Source organism: Perna viridis, chromosome 13 (assembly GCF_037379345.1).
Source record: "Perna viridis isolate PV_CMFRI_1.1 ecotype Kerala chromosome 13, ASM3737934v1, whole genome shotgun sequence".
In the NCBI taxonomy this organism is placed as follows: domain Eukaryota; kingdom Metazoa; phylum Mollusca; class Bivalvia; order Mytilida; family Mytilidae; genus Perna; species Perna viridis.
This window is the reverse complement of record NC_142457.1, coordinates 29,370,468-29,390,809: the sequence shown is the minus strand read 5'-3', so window position 1 is coordinate 29,390,809 and position 20,342 is coordinate 29,370,468. Positions and strand designations below refer to the sequence as shown.

Genomic DNA, 20,342 nt, shown 5'->3' with positions numbered 1-20,342 from the left:
TTCACTACCACCATCCGAGTGAAAACAAAAAAAATATCTACAGCACCGAATCCAAAAATAGATTTGATTTGTTATAGACTACACCTTCTTCCCTAAAATGAACTATGTGTCGACTTACAACTCTGTGCTGCGTTTGCTCAGGAATTTTAATAGAGTCAGTCTTCAAAAAGTCAATGTAAGTATGTTTTTTTCGTCGAGATTGTGATTATTTCCCTTACCATCGATTCTAAACATTCTACAAGTTGGGTAAAGCTCCGCTTAGTATCCGCATATTGGTGTTTTCTTAAACGGCATACGCTTCCCCTATTATTTCGGATGTCACTGAGAGTACCTCTCACTGAAATTGACGAAATACTCATTATTTTTTTCATCATGTTGGACACGAATACAAGTGCATGTGAAAACGTCACAATAAAGCTCGAGGGCCACAATCGAACGCTAGAGTGCGATTTAATACAGTAAAACCTGACTAAGTCTAGTCCAGATAATCAAGACATAGTCACATGTACGTACAGAATGGATACTTTTTTCTCTGCACCCCTCCCCCCCCCACACACACACAAATAGTATAGCACTAATATCAGAGAAAAATGGGAGAGGCATATCGTATCTATTCTGCAAGTACCTGTGATATTAATCTGATGCGTGGAGGCGTCACTGGGAGGCGACCAAGCAAAATAAAAACCATCCTCCCAAGACGGTATAATTATTTGGGATAAACCGAACCCCCTTTTAACTTAAAGATTTTGGTCCAAATAAACACAGTGACTGACAATGAACAATTAAGATAGATCATACATAATACTTTTAGTAGATAAATTTTCCTATAGTTTTTCTCAAAGATGACATTAAACGAACTTACTGTATTATTTTAAGAAAAAAAAATATAGGTCACCGGACTTCATTTCGAGGTGATTGAGCCTAAATATAGGCGATTTTTACAACACAACATATATAATAGTTTGGCATGAAATTTTGACAGTTTCGCTAACTATTACAAAAAAAAACTGGAAGATAAATTTTCTTAAAATTTATCTGACATCATTTTATATTTCAAAAAGAAAATGGGGGGGTGATCGAATCTTTTTCTTGTAATATTAATATAAACTACTAAGGGTTTTTTTTAACTTCTTGACTACCCTGTCGGGTCTTGCACGGGCGGTTAATATAAACTAAAATTCCATTGGACGTTTTCCCGTCAATTATCTCCCCCTTGAAAGAGAGTTTATAAAATTAATGTTTGTAATTTTATCATATACCGGTTTATGCCAAATCTTTTTGAATTATTCGAAGACATTTTTTGCATCTTTTCAAACACCACTTGTTCATCTTTTGCACCAATTTTGCAAGAAATTAACCAAATTTTCGAACAAATAAGGTAGAATGGTGAGTTGTTAAACCCTACATGCAGTAACTGAATGGAACAATTAATGCAGTAGGTCTTATTTTAATTGGATTGTCCAAGTATTGTCGTTGAATTAATATCTTTTATGAAATGAGCTACTGTTGTAACACGTACATTTTACAAAGTTTGCATGCTGATAGAATAAAAATCACACGTTTTCATTTGTGCTTCAAAAATCACATTTTTGTAAATTAATTCTTCGTATACAAATTATTCATCTTTTTTTTTTTTCGATTGAAAATTGTGGTTGTCTCCCTTATACCATGTTATATTCAGAAAAAAACACGTTAATTGTGTCGTGGTTGGATTGATGAAGATATATACCGATTATATTTCCACTGAGAAATATTAAAATATGAAGGCCGCTGGCAGAATAGACCTGTAATTATAATTTAATTTGGGTTTGTTATTATAAAAGGACAAGATGCATTCCTAAAAATCATGTTCAAAAGATAGATAATCTGATCAGTTTCTCTATGGATTTATTTCAGGGCAGCGCATCGTGCATCTTAAATTCTATTTTACGAGAGGTTGACTTAAAACATAAGGAGTAGGGTACCTGGTGGATGTACAATATAAGTATAATTTTGCGCAAATTCTTTTGAAAATGTACCAAATTATATTGACAAGAACCCCTTTTAAAAGTTTCTTGATCGGACCCGCTCCACCTTTAAAACTTCTGGATCCAAGCTGTATATAATATAACGATTTCTAAGTAGAAAAAGTGCACTGATCGTGCAAGCATCATTACGTTTGCTGAGGCATTTTAAAAATCTGACGTTCTATGCTAGGGACGGATCCAAGATTTCAGATTTTATTTTGGAGGGAGCGGACCTAAATGTAGGTCTAAGTAATTGTCCGACAGACCGAAGCTTACCGGTGATTAGTGGGGAAATAACAATTGTACATTTTTCAGAATATAAGGATTGTTTAAGCAAAAAATGCATTATGAGAAAATCATGCATTAAATATGCCTTTTTCTAATTTTAGAGATTTTTTCCTCTGGTTCAGTAATCAGATTCAACGAGGTTGCAGACTCTCACTATCAAATATGCAGCCCGACTATACTATAGTGTTTATATACTAGTCGGACTGCATATTTGATAATGGCAGCAAGACCCTCTGCTAGAATTAAAATTAGCCTCCAAATATAAATTAATTTGGACTGCCCGTGCAAGACCGAAAAAGCACGTGCGAAAGAGTGAGACAATGACGTCTACAGTGAATATAATTATAAAATGATAATTTAATAATATTTATTTTAGAAATACAATTACTTTTTAACATAGAAATAGATAATTCAGGTTTTATGTACATTTGTATCTTAATCTTATCCGTTTCATAATTTCATCGCCTTGATGACTGATATTATTTATTAACCCATTTCATGTATTTCGAAATACATTTTAAAGAAATGCGTGATGTGATTATTTCTGAATCACAAAATATCCATGATATCGGTAAGTGTTTACAAAACAAACCGACATGTGCTCTCTGACTCACAGAGTCAAAGTGAAACAACGAATTTTAAAGTATGGTTTATATACGTCTCCAAATATAGACAATATACCCATGTCCATATCTGGAATGACAGGAGATATCTAACAAGTTGATTGGTTGTTGAACATTCTTCAAATAGTTTAAGGACGTAACCTCCGTTTTCATTGGCTTACCATAAAATTCCGAATTGTAACATACAAAATCGGATCGTGTGAGTTCCGACTGTGAAGAAAGGTGACAAAAAATTTGTTTAAAGCCGTCCTCTAAAAGATGAGTGACATCTTTCAGTAGTCATTCATAGATGGATGCTTGTAAACGTTCACACGACTGTGTATTGCATCCATATTTTGAGTAATCAACCAGATTCAGTCTAAACAAGTAACCGGCTTCTTAGCCGATCTCCGGAATCCATCCAAAATGGATGTTTTACCCAGTGGAAACATTTTCAGAGAACTTCAAGTTGTGCATGATACTGGATATTTTTCGTCACAGCCTTCGCTCGAGGATCGTTGGCAACAGGTTTGTAAATATTCATTATTAATGATAATATTTAATGATGAATCGACAGATAATATTTGCTATTTCCGGTTTTTCATGACACCCCCACTGGGTTCCCCCAGCAGGAAAACAATTTTGACAGCTCATGAAGTGATGGACATGCTGATTACAAGTTATCTATCACATCGATCATTATTTATTGCACAATACTCCATGTTACTATTGATAAGCTCATTGTATGCATGTACATGTACAAATAATGTATGTTAACTTAATATGTACAGAGTCACAGTATAAACAAAGGACAGATACAATGTACATCACTACATGTAGAAATAGGGACTATACATCTGCTTGGCATCAATGTTTCTCCCTGGACCATTAAGTCCAAATCTGCAGAATGGTTTTCCCACTGTTTAGCACTGTGCTTTGCAGTGTTGTGAGCTTTATTAAAAATTATATATTATTAAATGCACTTTTCGATGCTTTGCTATATTTTTCTCAAAGAGCTAAATGGGTTGTCATTAGCCAGTAAACATGCATTGTACAAAAATATTTCGCCAACATCTTTTAAACTTGGTAATATGTTTTAAGCGTGTGTTTTACTAAAATTGTTTCATGACATTAAATCCATGGGCAGTGTTGTATTTATGTATTGTCTGATTTGTATATATCAATCCATGTTTTTTTAACTAACAAGGGTCTTTTGATTTTTACAATTTGACAGCAAGACAAATGCTACATCTACATATGTACATGTATCTAATCTTATTCACATATTTAAGACAGGCAAATGTACTTCACCATTTTCCCTGTCATTGGAAACTTATCATGACAGGAAGAAAAGCAAATTTCCTGCAGAATTATTTGTTTTATTTTTGAGATAGGCTTAGGAGGAATAAATACATGTAATCACAAGTTCATCTTGTCATCAAACTTCTTATTATTTTTATGTCAGATTTAAACAGAACTATATTTGTATATTTGAGTCCTTTCATTTCTTGAGAACTTTATACATGTTCTGGTGTGTACACATTTACTAAATAGAATGAATCATTTTAATTGATGTGGTTATTTGATTTCTTCCTTTTACAAACTTTTACACTGTACACATCAACATAACATGTATTGTACATGCATATGAGCAGGAAGCAGTCATTGACTTACATTGCAGTAGTAAACTCTGGAGGAAAAAGTTCAGAAATTTTATTGATCAAATGTAAGAATGAAACGTTTAACCTGATCAACTGCCAGACAATCATATTTTTGTATTATTTAGATGCCTTTAAATTCTGCCCAAATGATGTTGTGAGTGTTTTGTCTGTTATGATCCATTTCTATGACAACCACAGTTAGATCAGTATGTTTTTCTCCCCACACCTAGTAACACAGTTATTTTTTTTACTTTATTTTGTTAGTAATCACTTTGGCAAGAATGCAAAGGAGTTAGTTTTGTGAATCACACCTTTGATGTTGTAAGTGAAATGTACATGTACATTTTCTACTATACAAGAACCTGATGTGTACATGTAGGGATATTTACAATACCAAGATTTCTGTAATCACAATTACTGCATTACATGTAGGATGGATTACTGAAATGAAAAGGACATGAATATGTGTATTGGTTAAAAAATTTTTTTAAATTGAACATCTTCATGATGAAGCCTCAAAAGAAGAGATACATTTGTCATACACATTCATGCTGTACATCAAGTATGCATGTCTTGTTCTAAAATGTTGATGTGCATGTTTTGTATACACTGCTACTTGCATAGTTTTGTAAGTATACAAACTGCAATTTAACATACATGTACATGTACATGATTAAATGTACAAAAATGTATGTATTCATACTGCAAAATGTATTGTACACTGTACATGTATACAAACTGTGTGTTAACCCCAAGTCTACTTACCTAAATGCAGAATGAGATAGATAGGAATTGCAAAAACTTTCTGAGTTATACAATCACAAAATACTACATCAATTTCTGGGTTGATAACATTATACTGTCTCCTGACCCAGACATACCAGTTACTCTAGAAGACCATTATCAAACATCAAAGGTGGGATCACCTTACCATTACCCTGGAAATCAACCTGTATTGAATATGGACCTGTTAACTCAACTTATATTACAATCGAAGACCTCAATTCTCCTCTTAGTGCCTTCCAGGTTATGCCTAGACTACATATATTAAGCAATAAGTCTACTCATTCAAAATCAATGCAAATTTTCCCCCACACTACCCCCTGGGACCTCAAGATAACATTACAGCAGAGGAAGATTGGTATGCTATGAATTACTATACATTCCTTGATAGTAAAGTTATGACCTACATTTGGGGTAAATTGTCAAGTAAATTACTGTTGTAGGAGATTACGTTGAAGAATTGAGCAGGGACCATTTTTGATATTTATTAATGGATCCTAAGTGGCAAATAAGGACAAGGGAAATTTGTAGCATTTTTGACACAATACATATGATATAACCTAGGTTATGTTGAATAATTACATTGATCTTAAAAATGAGAAATTTGACACATACAATGTGTTTATGACTTAGTATGAATTTGTGTGTGTAAATATTTAGGTTAAATTCTTGACCTGAAAAATAAGGTCCTACCTATGAGCTGTACATGTACTTTGTAAGATCATAATAACATATTTTCAATTGATGAGTACTTGCACATTACATTGGCAGATTTTTGGGGTCCTCTACCCCTTTTTCACAAATTTCTGGACCTGACATTAAATGTTAACTTGCCTTGTAAAATTTTAAAAATGTTCATTTTATTTTTGCTTGACATGTGTTATGTGTAAAAACATATCATACATGTACATTAATATTACATACCTTACATGTAGGTGTTTTCCTTGAATTTATTTATGAGACATGTACAATTCCATGTACATGAATAATTTACATACAAATGTTGTACATGTATAGTGACATTTAACAGACACTGGAAAGAAAATACTTTAAAACCACATCAAGTTTCAAACTGAAATTTTAAAGATATTTTTGCAAACTAAGCAATTAATCCACAATAGTACAAATAAATACAATGTCAGAATTAATACATTGACAGTGTACATTTCAGCTGTTACTCAGTGAATCATACTTATCTACACAATTTATAATCAATTTACACCATACTAAGGTTCTCGTTGAACCTACTGATACACAGAGTTTGTAGAATTATATATTTTCTGTGTACTCAGGTACACAAATTCAGTTCATACATGTACAAGAACAGCATACATTTAAACATTTGTTCACATTGCCATATATGTAAATGATGTCTAAGCCAAATGCATCTTGGTTGGAATTTTAGAAAAACAGAAAGAGTATTATTCATTGAAGATGGAATTGTTGTACAGAACTTTCTCTCCTTTATTTAATATATGCAAGTAATTGTTTTGATTATTTTCTCACTATTATACAACAAAAATGGATTGTTTCTTTTTGAAGCCTCTTTGTGTGTCTATAATGCTGTAAAAGTGGGAAAAATTGTGTAAAATTCATTTTCAGTGGAAGTTTTGTCTTTATTTTTGACATTCGCATTTTCATTATTGAAATAACTGTTTAAAATTTCATTTAAAATTGTGATTTTAGAGAAATTATTTTCATGGATTTAAAAGTGTAAATAAGTTAATTGTGTTAATTTATATATTGCATATTAGTCGAGTAGTATTCTTTGGCAGGTAAAAGTTCTTTGTCTAATTAGTCGCCCAAGTCAATTAAAAGATTACTTATCCTGGGCCCGAGTTTGGGTACTTCTTTGACGGAAATTTTTCATACGGAAACATTGTAGTTTTGAGCTAATTGAATTAAAAATGTAAAGCCTGATGAGGTTCCTTTATAAGCCATGCACACATTACTTTCAACACTTGATTATGTGGAAATAAAATGTGTATAGGTTGAACCTCGTCTATTTTAAGGTCCCGCTAAGATGTGTGTCCGCCGAGTCCTGTAGAAATCGCACAATTAAAATCAAGTGAGTTTCCCCACAAAATTGAAATAACACGGAAAAGAATTAAACACGGATAAATCAGTTACATCCCCTGAAAAGACCAGTTCACAGCCTATGTGTAATATATATGTAATAGTACATATGAATATAGATAGCCCTCATTCATATAGAAATCTGTAAGTACAGCTGGTATTGCATAGCAAAGTTCTGAACACATTTAATTTGAAGAATTTAAAGAAATTTTAAGGATAAAAATGTTGAAATTTATTTTCATGTATATTAAGGCACAATGAATGCAATTTTCTCTTAAGGAGACTTGGGATTGATATTGTTCCCAAATTATTATAATTATTGGTAACAACTTAAAAAAATGGAACTATTTCTTCGCAGGGTGAATATCATTTCACTTTCTCACATTCTCACATGCCCATACTCGTCTCATGTAGTTTAAACTTTAGTGACCTAGTTTAATTAATGTAAATTATATTTTATGTATTTGTTTATATGGAATTTAAAATTTTATTTAAGTTCAAGTTTATCAGATGATGTGCAATGAACCTGTACTTTTGACAGTCATTCAATATGATTGTATTAAATAATTTATTAAAACACATACATGTATGCATATTTCAACTTCTTGAGAAGTTGATTCTACTGTGTAGCAAGTATTTTTTGAGAGGAAGAAAAATATAACGGTAAAGGCCTCGAAAACCATGTTTAACAGTATATTTAAAGTTAATAATTGACATCATGTTGTTAATTGTACATACTTGAGCCACAAATGTAAAATTATAGATTTTTTTTGTAAAGTTTTCCATATTGTTTTAATTAAAGGATATCAGGTTATTGGACTGAGTACAGCCAAAGTTCTGACGGCTGGGTGTCAGGCATATACAGTGTATACCTCTGGGCACATTGAGATATCTTTGTGTCTCTTGTGTTCTTAGAATTAAGTTTTAGGTTGATTCTTGGTGTCCCTCTTGATATCATGTTTCCATTCAGGTTAAAAAATAATATTGACTGATTTGAGTTGATTGTCCAATCACTTTATCAGATTGGTTATCTCATGACATTCATAATTCTTTTCAAATAATAGTTGTTGACATTTTGGGCTTCTCAAATTTCTGAAAGACACTAATGAGAAAATCTGAAACCTAGTAGTGTATTTCTCCTTTACTATGGACTAACTGCTTGACTGATCACAATTTCTTTACCTGAATAAGTCTGAATATTTACCTTGAAGAATTTTCCCATACATTTTTCCCATTCAAATATTTTCCAGTGATAAACTGCATCTGTGAAATAATTTCATATTTAACATGATTTCTGCATTAAACACAAGAACAGTCAATACTGCAAATGGATTTTAATTAGATAAAGTATGATATGATATGTTCTTTAAAGTAAATAGGGAAAGTAAAAAGCAACTTTTGTTTGATTTTAGAAACAGAATGGACTCTGGTATTGCATCTATAGATTAGCCATCTGGAGAGTTTAAGACTGATCAATCTATTCTCAAATCTAGGTCATATTTATATGCATACTTGAGGTTTTTAAACATTTTTATATTTGCTGAACCGACAAAAATTTGAAGAGTAGGTTCAGAGTGTTTCAAGTTAATAAAAAAATTAATAGCATGCACATACCAAAAAAATGAACTTGAATTCAAGTGAAAAAAAGATCATACATGTATATCACATTAAAAAAGATGAGTACAAGTTAAAAAATATGTTTTTTTTGAAGAATTAAGTAAATGGATACACATGTGATAGTATTTCGTATATATATTTAAATTGATGTTTATACAGAATGTTTATTTAAGATAGGAAACAAATATTGTGACTTGGATTGTTTATTTTAGTTGTTTATTTATATGTAATACACATACATTTGTATACCATGAAGGTTCTCAACCCCTCTTTAATTAGAAAGCAATATTATTGTATTTTGTGTGTTTTAATGTTGAGAAAATCAGCTATCTGGGGAAAATTAGTATAATATTCAACATTTACATGTACACAAATGTACATATACATGTATGTAACTTTATTATTGGATTTTGATTTAGAAGGGATGACCTTTTGTTAGGGTCAAAGCATGTCACACTGGTCAATTTTAATACCCCATTCAATGAGTGTGTGGTTTATTGGAATCACCTTGTCTGTCTGTTATCACACAAATTTCTTGGCTCTGTATGGATGGATTGATTCAAATTTGTTGTGTGGCTTTATTTAGATGCTGTGGATATCAACTTACTCTATGAGTGGGGCATGGCTAGCACACATGTAACAACACCTGCAACTTCATGTTTTTTATAGGAGGTGTTAGAATTCAGAAGATATACATTTATTTTCAGACCAAAGCTCCCAAGACAAAATATTGGAAAATCTAGGAGCCCCCCCACCCAACCTTACCAAAATCAAATGGCTGTCATTTGATATAAAACTGGTACTGAAATGTACACCATCTTTAAATTTGTACTTGCATGTATTAGGAATATTCATTAATTACTTTAAGAAAGGGTGTGAAAAGATACATAGAGCAGTCTTTCCGATGGTTCATCTGACTGTCGGATATAACGGGTAAAAATGTGACAGGACCGATAAAAAAAATCTGAAAGTCTGGATAATTTCCAATATTAGTTATTCTTGATTCAGGTCAAAATGGAGGGTAAAACTTGGTTTGGTTCTGAAAATAGTATGTCATTACAGCACCCAATTCCTGAAAAAAAAAAATAAACCTTAGGAAAGACTGTCACCAATTCAGATGGAGTCCTACATCTGGAACTTGTGGGTTTTATGGTTACAGGGTAGAGAGTGCACTTGTACTCTCTAAACAAGGTGCAGGAATACTTTAACATTTTAATTGATTGATTGATTGTTTAACACCCGAGCAGCAGTATTTCAGCTATATTCAGGCGATGAACATGAAAGGGAGATAAAATGAACATGAAATAATGATGTATTGAAAAAAGGGATGGGACACAAGGATAATGGGGTCGATAAATTTTGATTGCCATTAGAAAAAGGGAGGGATGGGTAAGGTCGGGCAATTTAGCCTCCTGTGGCGGAGCGCAAAGGTTCCTAATCCTATCGAATACCACAGCAGTGTTCTTTAACATGCGAGGAACGTGGCATCTTTCCCAACATGGTGCACTACTATGGTTTGTGGTCAGGTTTTCCGTGTTATAGCCTGACAACCCCAGCATGTAACACGCCAGGGGTACCCCATTCTACCACCTGGGGCACACATCCCAGTTGCTCTGTGGGCAGAGCGCCTAGCCCCCAGCTAGGTTTCTGAGCACTATTTAGTCGCCTTTTACGACAAGCTTAGCGCTGCTGCAGGCCTACTCTTTTGACACCCGGACCTGCACAGGGCCTTTGACATTTTAACATTTTAAAGATTTAAAGAGAACTGAAAGTGTAGACTACATATAGTAAAAGGTCTGGAGGCTATGTGATTTAACAAGTTATTTTATTACATGCATGTATACATGTTGTTGTTTTATCACCTGTATTTAGCCCTGCAGGGTTGAATGAATTGTTTACAAATATAATACAAGATATAATTTGTCCTGACTAATTGTTTGATAAGTTGTAAGATGGTTGAGGTACATGTTCATTGAGGAGAGGTTGATATGATCAAAACAAATAGATTTGCTGGTTTTATTTTTATTAGAGATAAGACATATGGTTAATTTTTTACCTGAGTACTACATGTATGTACAACATGTACATGCTTTGTTCTTCTTTTCATTTCTCCGCCCAGTTAAGTATTAGTGTAATAATATTTCTCTTAAGTCCATCTCTTTGGGGATTATTTCATGGTTTTCAACTTTTTTAAAGACTTAATCTACTGTATCAACCCTGGCAAGGGATTCTTAATGTTGTGAATCAGACCTGACAAGGGATTCTTAATGTTGTGAATCAGACCTGACAAGGGATTCTAATGTTTGTGAATCCAGCAATTATTTCATTGAGGGGAAAATTAGAATTTTATTTTTCGTCTCCTATGACTGTACAATCCCAAATCTTTATCAGCGTCTCTATTTACTGAAAACTAACATGTACATGTATGTATTAATCTACAGTGAACCTACTAATAAATCATTTTGGGGCATACATGTACATACACATGTAACAAAGTAGTCCCCCAAACTCATAAATTGTGCCCCATAATATTGTAATTTGACATTAATGTTGAGATATTCAGTCAGAATGTACATTATATACATATAAAAACTATTTTCTTCTGAAGTACTTACCACTAATGTGTTACTTACCAGTACACCTGGTCCATGCTCCCAGTTTTTAGTGGAGTCCCATTTGCTCATTTGCTTTTGTTACTTTGTATGTATGATTTTAGTTACTTTATGTTCTTTGTTGTGTATGTCTGTTTTCCATGTCTGGTTTTTGTCCCTGGATTACATTCTTTTGATTACCACTATAACCTTGGTTCCCTTGATTACTCTCTCATAGATTTATTAGTCAAGTCTTCTGATATCAGTTCACTTAGGGGATGATATGATAATTTATCAACCCTTTGGATCTAGTGGGAAGATTTTTGGACATAAGATCAATAGACCTAACAAAATATCAGTAGATACATTTGTATGCATATGATGCATTGATTACTGAGAAATTAACAAGGATTATTTAGAGGTTTTCAGTGAATGTTTTACTGTAGATGATTTTGTATGTAATATTCCTACATGCTACTCCAACATTACAAAACTTTTACCAGACTGAACCAGATTTAACTGGACAGTTAATTGTCTTCAGACCTACAGAATGTTAAAACTGCCCTTCTACCATTCATGAGCTCTGTCCATACACTGCTGATTCATAATGGTTCTCTTTATCTTCTTGCACAAAAATTTAAACACCTTCAATATAAATATATGCATGTTTTATTTTACATATCAGATAGTAGTTTTCTGCTATGATGTGTATATCATGCTTATGTATAATTTCCAACTTGGATTAAAAACTGTGTCCCAGAAATATAGAAAGAAAAGAGAACAGAATGACTGGCATGAGTCTTTGAATCAGGTTCAGTCATACATATCTTGTATGGTTTCGTATGTCATAAGTCCATTGCTATCACTGATAAGATCTTTTCCACAGGATATCAGTTTTCTCTCACCATTTTTAAAGTTCTGTGGACCATAGTTATTTACAAACAATTTCTTGTCATCACCAAACACAGGAACAAAGTGCATTATGTCCCCTATCTGTTCATCAGTCATTCAAGCTAAACTTATGTATAGTTAATTACCCCGTTTTTTGGTTCACTTCAGACCTACTTGTTTGAAAATTTCTTAAGATCAAAGGATTGAAGTGTAAATTAATTAGAAAGAAATTTTAAAAATCAATTGTTTGCATATATACACTGTGTAGATACAATGTGACTAGAAATGATATGGATATCTAAGAACTGCTAAAACTGTCAATACTTAAATGTGGCTACATGAACATGTAACTTTCCTTTTCATTTTATAAATATTGAAGTTTTACAAAAACAAATGCCAAGTTCTTTTTTTAAATTTCTTATGAACTTGATGAATCCAATAATTTACCAGTAGAGTTGAAACATCAATCCACTAATTGATACAAGTGAAAATTGTTCACTATATGTACTTGTAGTAATATAACTTATAAATTTTCTTTGTTATGTGGCTATACATTGTACATGTATCTATATCTCGCTATCTGACCTTCCCCCTACTTAACTTAATTAAGATTTGAATTCTTTGATTACAAGTTGGTCATAAATCCTATTATAAATGCAATGCTTTACTTCCTTTTCTTCAACACTTTATATCTGAAATGCATTGAAGGGTTGAAAAATGTTTTTTAAACAACTTATAGTACCCTACTTACTTTAAGGCACTTAAAAATATAAGACTAATCACCCATACCTCAGTAGATAATAATGTCCTTTGTTCATCAATATGCCCTAGATATATAGTTAAAACAGATACACAGAAGTAAGCAGCAACCACTACATGTACCTGTATTAATAAACCTGTCTAAACTGAACCCAGAATTAACCATACAAATGTAGACCAGTTTGTTATACCAGTTACAAGTCATTTTGCCCTACGTAAACCAATTAATATGAACAGTTCCTCAGTCTGAAGGATGCTCAGTTTTGTCTGTGTCACATGTACATGTATGTATAACAGCAAATAAGGGAAATAATTTTTAACTAAAGCATTGTAAAACATTTAACCATGTACACATGTACAGAATGATGTTTTCCCAGAAATGGTCCAAAAAACAGCCAATATTATCTAATATTAATGATAGAACTGAAATGTCCTTGATAAGAAGGTGAAGGACGTTAAGATACATACATGTACTAGTATGGACCCACCCAGAGGTACTTGGTCTGGTATGGTAATTCAGTGGTTAAGTAGCCAAAATTTCAAGTTTAAGGGCTATAAATCTGTTTATAATTCTCCTGTTGAATACAAAATACCAATCCTATTATGGAGTAAAAAGATTTACTATTAAGTTTGAACATGTCTGTGAAACCCATGAGATAATTTAAGAATTGGCTGCAAGTCAAATTACATTGTTAGCACCATACATGTATTAAGTATGGACTGTACAAATATTGTGAATTTGTTTTCATGGGTTTGTTCACCACTTGAATTGAATGGTATTGTTTGAAGCTGTTATTTTGACAGATATTTATTGAGTCTCAAAACACTTTATTATGACAGACATGCAAACAAGATGTAAAAGTTTAAAAAAATTGATTGGAGAATTAAAGGTTGTTTTATTCAATGGTTTTCAGTCCTCAGACATTCCTTGTCCATTAATGTTGTTTTGCCTATAACTTTGTCTGATAACAAAATTTCAAGTTTAAAGTAATTGCAAAAAATTAAAGTACTTGAAATCTTGAAATCACTGTTCATTCACATATTTATAAGATTTGGTGTGTCATCGAGTACTGAAAAATGTTCATAGTTATTTGAGGTCATATTTAATTTTCTTCTATTATTGCACAGGTGGTCAGGTTCAGCAACTCAAAGTGAATTAACAGTGTTCTGTGTTTTTTTGTCTTGTTTCTTACATTTCTTCTTATAAAAGAATCCAGATTGGTAAACTGCTTTTCTTCTTCCAAAGTTGATCTAGTTCAGAACTCACAAAGTCACGTGGAACTATCTGGAAATAATTAACATGTTCATGTAAATGCATACATATATATCTTACAACTCCATGTACATAAATATACCTGACTGGTGGCATTCACTGCTCTGTTTGTTACACAATAAAGTCATTACTTTTGTTATTGACCTATATGCACATGTAGGTCATAAATTGAATTCCAGTATGTTCAGATGCTTTGACCCTGTTCAAGTTAGCTTTGACAATGTATACAATCACAACTTTAAAATGATTTCTGGCCCCTAAGTCTGTTTTTAGATTTCTGCCACTAAGTCTGTTTATTTTTAGATTCCTGCCACTTAGTCTGTTTTTCCTTTATAAACTTGCATTTGAGAAGATTTCCTTGAAGGCTGAGACTGGATTAAAAAACATTAAAATTTGTTACAACAAATAAAACATTGAAAAAAGCAAATAATGATTTTGCTATTGCAGTATTATGCTTGTTCAAAGAAGTTATTTTCTTATAAATTATAATCGCGTCTTTCTGTTTTTTTTTCTATCCCAATACAATATATACCTTGTTGTATTAAAATTTATTTCAATGCACCCAAATTATTTCATTCTGGCAAAAACATGCCAATTCAATTATTTTAATTTCGTGACTTAAATGTATGTTTTTCTTCTACCCACTCAAATTATGCATTCCATGTGCACAAAGACTAATAATATAAGTACATATTGGTTCCCCCTCTTAACACAGTCCATTCCCAATACACAATGCAGTGAATAGTTCTCTTATCAAAATCATGTCATTTATGATATTATGTAGTTCATAAAAAGATACTGTTTACTCAGTAAAATAAACTTGATGTATTGATCCAGTGTGAATGTAAATATTGGTCTGGGCAGCATTCCATTTAAAATGTTAATCACAGTTCAGATGAATGGGGTATATACAGTTTATCTTGTCTACTCGGACTGATTTCAGTGTAGATGTCCAAATGTTAGGCCAGGTTATATATACAATGTAGACAACATTTTTGGGGTTTATTTTTGAAATGGAAATGCATTTTATACCCTCTCCTTATGTAGAGGCAATTACTTACTTAGTGGTTATTTTTGGATGTTTGAAGAATGTCCTTTATATTTCTACATTGTAAGTTAAGGGAGCAGTGGAGTGTGTAGGTGGCATATTCTTGTGTTCTGTTGATAAAATAATCAGAAATAAAAAGGAGATCAAAAATTTTATCTTTCATCTCAAGTGGAGATAAGACAGGAAACATAAAAAGAAACCTTTCAACAGATAAATCTCAATAATACACAATATGAAAGCTAAAGTCATGTAATTTTATAATACAGGTAGTACATTTGTTGTGGATGCTGAAAATTTCTCATAAATCAATGCAATATTGATACACAGCTTGTAAACATTTAACCACAAGTTCACTTTAATTTGATTCATCTTCAAACACATTCCTTACTGATCTTAAAACAGCTATGCACACAAGCATTCCTTCCTTCCTGTATCATCAACAGATGTAGAGTAGCCTTGAAACTGTCTGTTTGAAGATCGTCATTATATTTCTGAAGGGGTGCACAGTGTAAGGAAGGAGGAGGATACAAGGGTTAGGAGGAGTGGGCAGTGTAAAGAGGGAACAGGGTATGGAGGTTTGGAAGGTTGGTCAATTTAGAGGAAACTGGATTTGGAGGTTAGGAAGGGTGGGCAGTGTAAAGAGGTAACAGGGTATGGAGGTTAGGAGGTGTAGGCCGCATAAAGAGGGAGCAGGATACAAAGGTTAAGACGGGTGGGCAGTTAGCAGTTAAGAGAGTCAGGAGGGATGTAAAGTGTAATGAGGGATCCAGGTATGGAGGTTGGCGGAGAGGACTGTGGAAAGAGAGAGCAGCTAAATGTATGGAAGTTGGGAGGAGTGGGGATCCTAAAGAGGGAATGAAGTAGGGAGATAAGGGTAGATACAGACATAGCGGATAGGCTAGAACTGGGGATGGAGCAAAATGGTATGAATTTAGAAAGACGTTAACTGCATGTACATGTATATAAGTAGATGGCAATGCAACACACAGTGTAGTGAATATCTAGATCAAAGATTGTTTCTATAGATGGAGTTTTTAAATTGTACTTTAATGTGTCATACATGAACAGTTTAGAGTATTGCCTTCCTGTTTTCCTAAGGTATGATAGTGTGAACCAGTATATACAATTTTCAGCTATTTGTACAAACATTCAATATGGTAATGAAAAGTCTGACATACAAGTATTATGTACAAGTTGAAGTACAAATGTATATTCCTGTGAATCAATAACTTTCTCCTCCTAGAAAGTCCTGCATGATATGTCAGTCTGTTCTAGCACAAGAATTAATAATGTATATAGCATTGAAATGAGCATTTTGTGGTGATAATTTCCATTTTATGCTGATTTTATCAAGTACTCCCAAGGGCCTGAATGAAGAGTTGACATTTTTTATTCAGATTATGAATGTGTGATAGATTGGTAAATAATTTATCAATGATACTACAGCCATAAACATTTCAGCCTTACTGGCTCGGTTTTACATTCCTGTAACTTTAACAGGTGTACCCTGTTGTTAATCAGGAGAAAGTTCATCTCTGGAAGTATGGTATTCAATACAGATGGATTTAAATGTCAAATCAATAGAATCTGTCGGCAAGTTGATTCTTCATTGTAGCATTAGGTTTAGATACTTTTGATTTAAAAAAAGATCTTCAATGTGTTTTGTATATAGTGGATATTTATCCACCAGCAGATCCATAGATTTACCACAATACATTTCTTATGAAGTTAAATCTGAGCATTAAACACTGTTTGGTATCAGGAGAGCCACCTAACCACTTGGGTAATGATAAGGCTGTATTTAAAAATGTAATGTATTTCAGATTAATACCCAGCAGTGATAATTCATTCATCAATGATTTGGTCCTGCTGCTATAACAGATTGTTTCCTCATTAGTCCTGCCCTTATCTTATTGAAGTCAGATTGACATTAAACTGACCTCACAACTTGAGAAGGTTCAGTTGGCTACTTTTAAAAAAACTTTGATTGATATAATTCAGAATGTGTTTTATCCTCTCTCTTTACCTTGGCACAGTTTATATTTTGAATACCACTGCATTTTGGATCAGTAGAGCTTGACCAAAGGTCCACATCAAAGTCTGTCTTCCCTGGATTGATATGTTATCAACAAGTTTACAAATAGGAGTTCACAGAACACTGCTTCTCTGCCAAGCTGTGATGTGGTATATAGGAGATATAATGATGACTGGAGTTAGAAGTAAGTTAGAGAAAGAAGTCTGAGTGGGGTGCATGGCTATAGATGTGGACTGTTGCTTTTGTGAGATACCACATATAAAATATCTGGCTCAACATCCTAATATAGACTTTTTGATATGTCAGTTGTTCTCATATCTGCAATAAAATTAAAACCTCAATCAATGAATGAAACAGTCATGATACATGTATGTATCCCAAAATTTTACTGTCAGTGTAATTCTGTGTAACTAATCCAAGCTAGTACAAATGTATATAACACATATAAGACTGTAATAACTGATCCAATATATGTTAACTTAAAATGTCATGCATAAATGTCTTGGCAACAAGTCATTTTGACAAGGTCAGACCATGTGTGCATTTAAAATGTGCTTTCATTTCTATGGTATCCTAGTGCTAAAACAATGGGCTATGATAAAAAACTCTGCTGTACTGGATATTAATGATGTCACTGTGTGTATAAGTGCAGCCAGAGGAGAATAATTAGCTGTAGTTACTAGTGATAAGTAACAGGCATGGTGAGAGATCTTGGTGATCTGACTGTCAGTTTGTACTATAGAGGTTTTATAGAGAATCAGATCTGACAGCTAAATGGAAGATGGGTAGATCTAAGACGCATTCTTCATCCAGATGGTGCAAGACAGTACTTACATATTTTGGGGGATATATATGGGGAAATAGGGTTAGAGCAATGAATTAAATTATGAATGGACTGTTTATATATTCTTAGGGAAATTGACCATCAAAATAGAGTCATGAAAACTAGTATGCTATATTTAAATACAAAAATAAATTCTTTATATCTGAAGGTTTGTTTAGGAATTAGATATGACATGTATATGTTAAAGATGCTGTTATGCTATTCTTGACGTCTTTTTACTAGGTAATTACATGTATGAAAGGGATAAGGATGAGTAAACATTTAGTAGAATATTTCGTGCACTATATGCAAAATTAATGAAAAGTGTGGTTTTTTTTTTTGCATATGAACATTTTTTTTTAGAAGAATTTTGTGAACATTAAGTGTGACAGATAATAACATTTTTGATGTATTGGAATATTGTAAGACTTTACTGTGAAAAGAACAATATCTACACTTGAGTTTTGCATTTTCGATGAGGTTCAATATTTCTTTTGAATTAATGATGATGGAGTTTAACAGTCAATGGATTATTAAATAATATTTGAAGTCAACATTCCTCAAAAACAATAGAGTACAATATAGGTTTACTGGTATAGAGAAAGATGGCCTTGAATAGTGCACACAAAACAATTAAAAGGATGTTTTTTCAATGATGTTTGAAACTAGGTTGAATTTTTCTGATTGAAATCTCAGGTCATTTTCATTGAAGACACAATGTTATAAGTTGTGAACAACACTGTCTGGATAAATTTGCCTCTAATGACCTTTGTATGTAGACATGAATTGACAAGGTCATGGCCACCTTCCCTGCTGCTAGATACACAGATAATTGCTAAGAACCTACCTGGGTTGTAGTAAATGTATTTTAACAATTAAGACATACATATGATATTTTACCAATGAGGACTTCGGGTTGGATATCATCACAACTTTGTATTAAACATCTTCATTCTTGCATGTTAAAATGTTATCTCTCTGAAAGATATTGAATTCAATTCAAATTGGATGAGTTTGCTCCATGAGTGACCCCAAACAGATGCTTTAAGAGTAGTAAAAACCATTATTTTGCTACATGTGCTGTTTGTGATAGCTCTAGATTTTAATTATTATCCATCTATCTACTTGAAATTTGTCTCTAAGCCTTAAATTGCATGTCTTTAAGTTAGATACAGGTCCTAATTATTACCATTCAGGGTTCACGACCTCTATAGATCACAGTAAGCTTAGAGGTATGTTATTTGTAGGAAGTCTTTCTATTGTTGTGGTACTTCACTGCATGCGACATTTTGTGATGAAACACTGCCATTACAAGGGAATAATGAAATGTCAGACTTAGCCAGTATACATGTATGTGATGTCATAAAAGTTCAGAGCTCTGAACAAAGGCTTTTCTCCTCTGCATTGAAAATCTAAAATAGTGTTCTATACATTGTAATCTTCAAAAGATTACTGGCTACAGCATTGTATCAGTAGTAATTTAGCTTATTATTTTAACAAAGTTAATACATTTGTACTGGTTTCACATAGGGAGGGTAGTGTCACTAAAGTACATGTACGTATGAACTGGTTTTATCCAGGGAGGGTAATTTAACTCAAGTACATGTATGTTTGTACTGGTTTTATTCAGGGAGGGTAATTGCACCAAAATACATATAGGTTTTTACTAGTTTTACACAGGGAGGGTAGTATCACTAAAGTACATGTACGTTTGTACTGGTTTTATCCAGGGAGGGTAATTTAACTCAAGTACATGTGCGTTTGTACTGGTTTTATCTAGGGAGGGTAATTTAACTCAAATACATGTACATTTTTACTGGTCTCATCCAGGGAAAGTAATATCACTGAAGTACATATATTAAGTCAATAGTTAATGTTCTTAGCATTGT

At 32.8% G+C, this 20,342-nt stretch overlaps 2 protein-coding genes across 12 annotated transcripts in view; one reads left to right on the top strand and one right to left on the bottom strand.

The window, feature by feature from the left end:
* The window catches only part of LOC148600256 (cytosolic 5'-nucleotidase 3-like), a 33,609-nt gene extending 28,178 nt beyond the window's left edge, over positions 1-5,431 (bottom strand). For 3 of the 11 annotated variants that reach the window (XM_088558280.1, XM_088558275.1, XM_088558274.1), the window contains exon 1: positions 119-235. Coding sequence is in view for 2 of the 11 variants with exons in the window: in XM_088558267.1 (XP_088414393.1) it covers positions 219-359 (141 nt within the window). In the remaining 9 variants the exon portion in view is untranslated. Of the gene's footprint in view, positions 1-118; positions 362-5,322 lie in introns of those variants that run through there. The other 8 variants (XM_088558281.1, XM_088558276.1, XM_088558277.1 and 5 more) reach the window with 5 other exon arrangements.
* Positions 2,914-20,342, top strand: part of LOC148600255 (Krueppel-like factor 6) — a 43,852-nt gene continuing 26,423 nt past the window's right edge. The window contains exon 1 of the mRNA XM_088558286.1: positions 2,914-3,424. Coding sequence (XP_088414412.1) covers positions 3,323-3,424 — 102 coding nt within the window. The 5' untranslated portion in view covers positions 2,914-3,322. The remainder of the gene's footprint in view (positions 3,425-20,342) is intronic.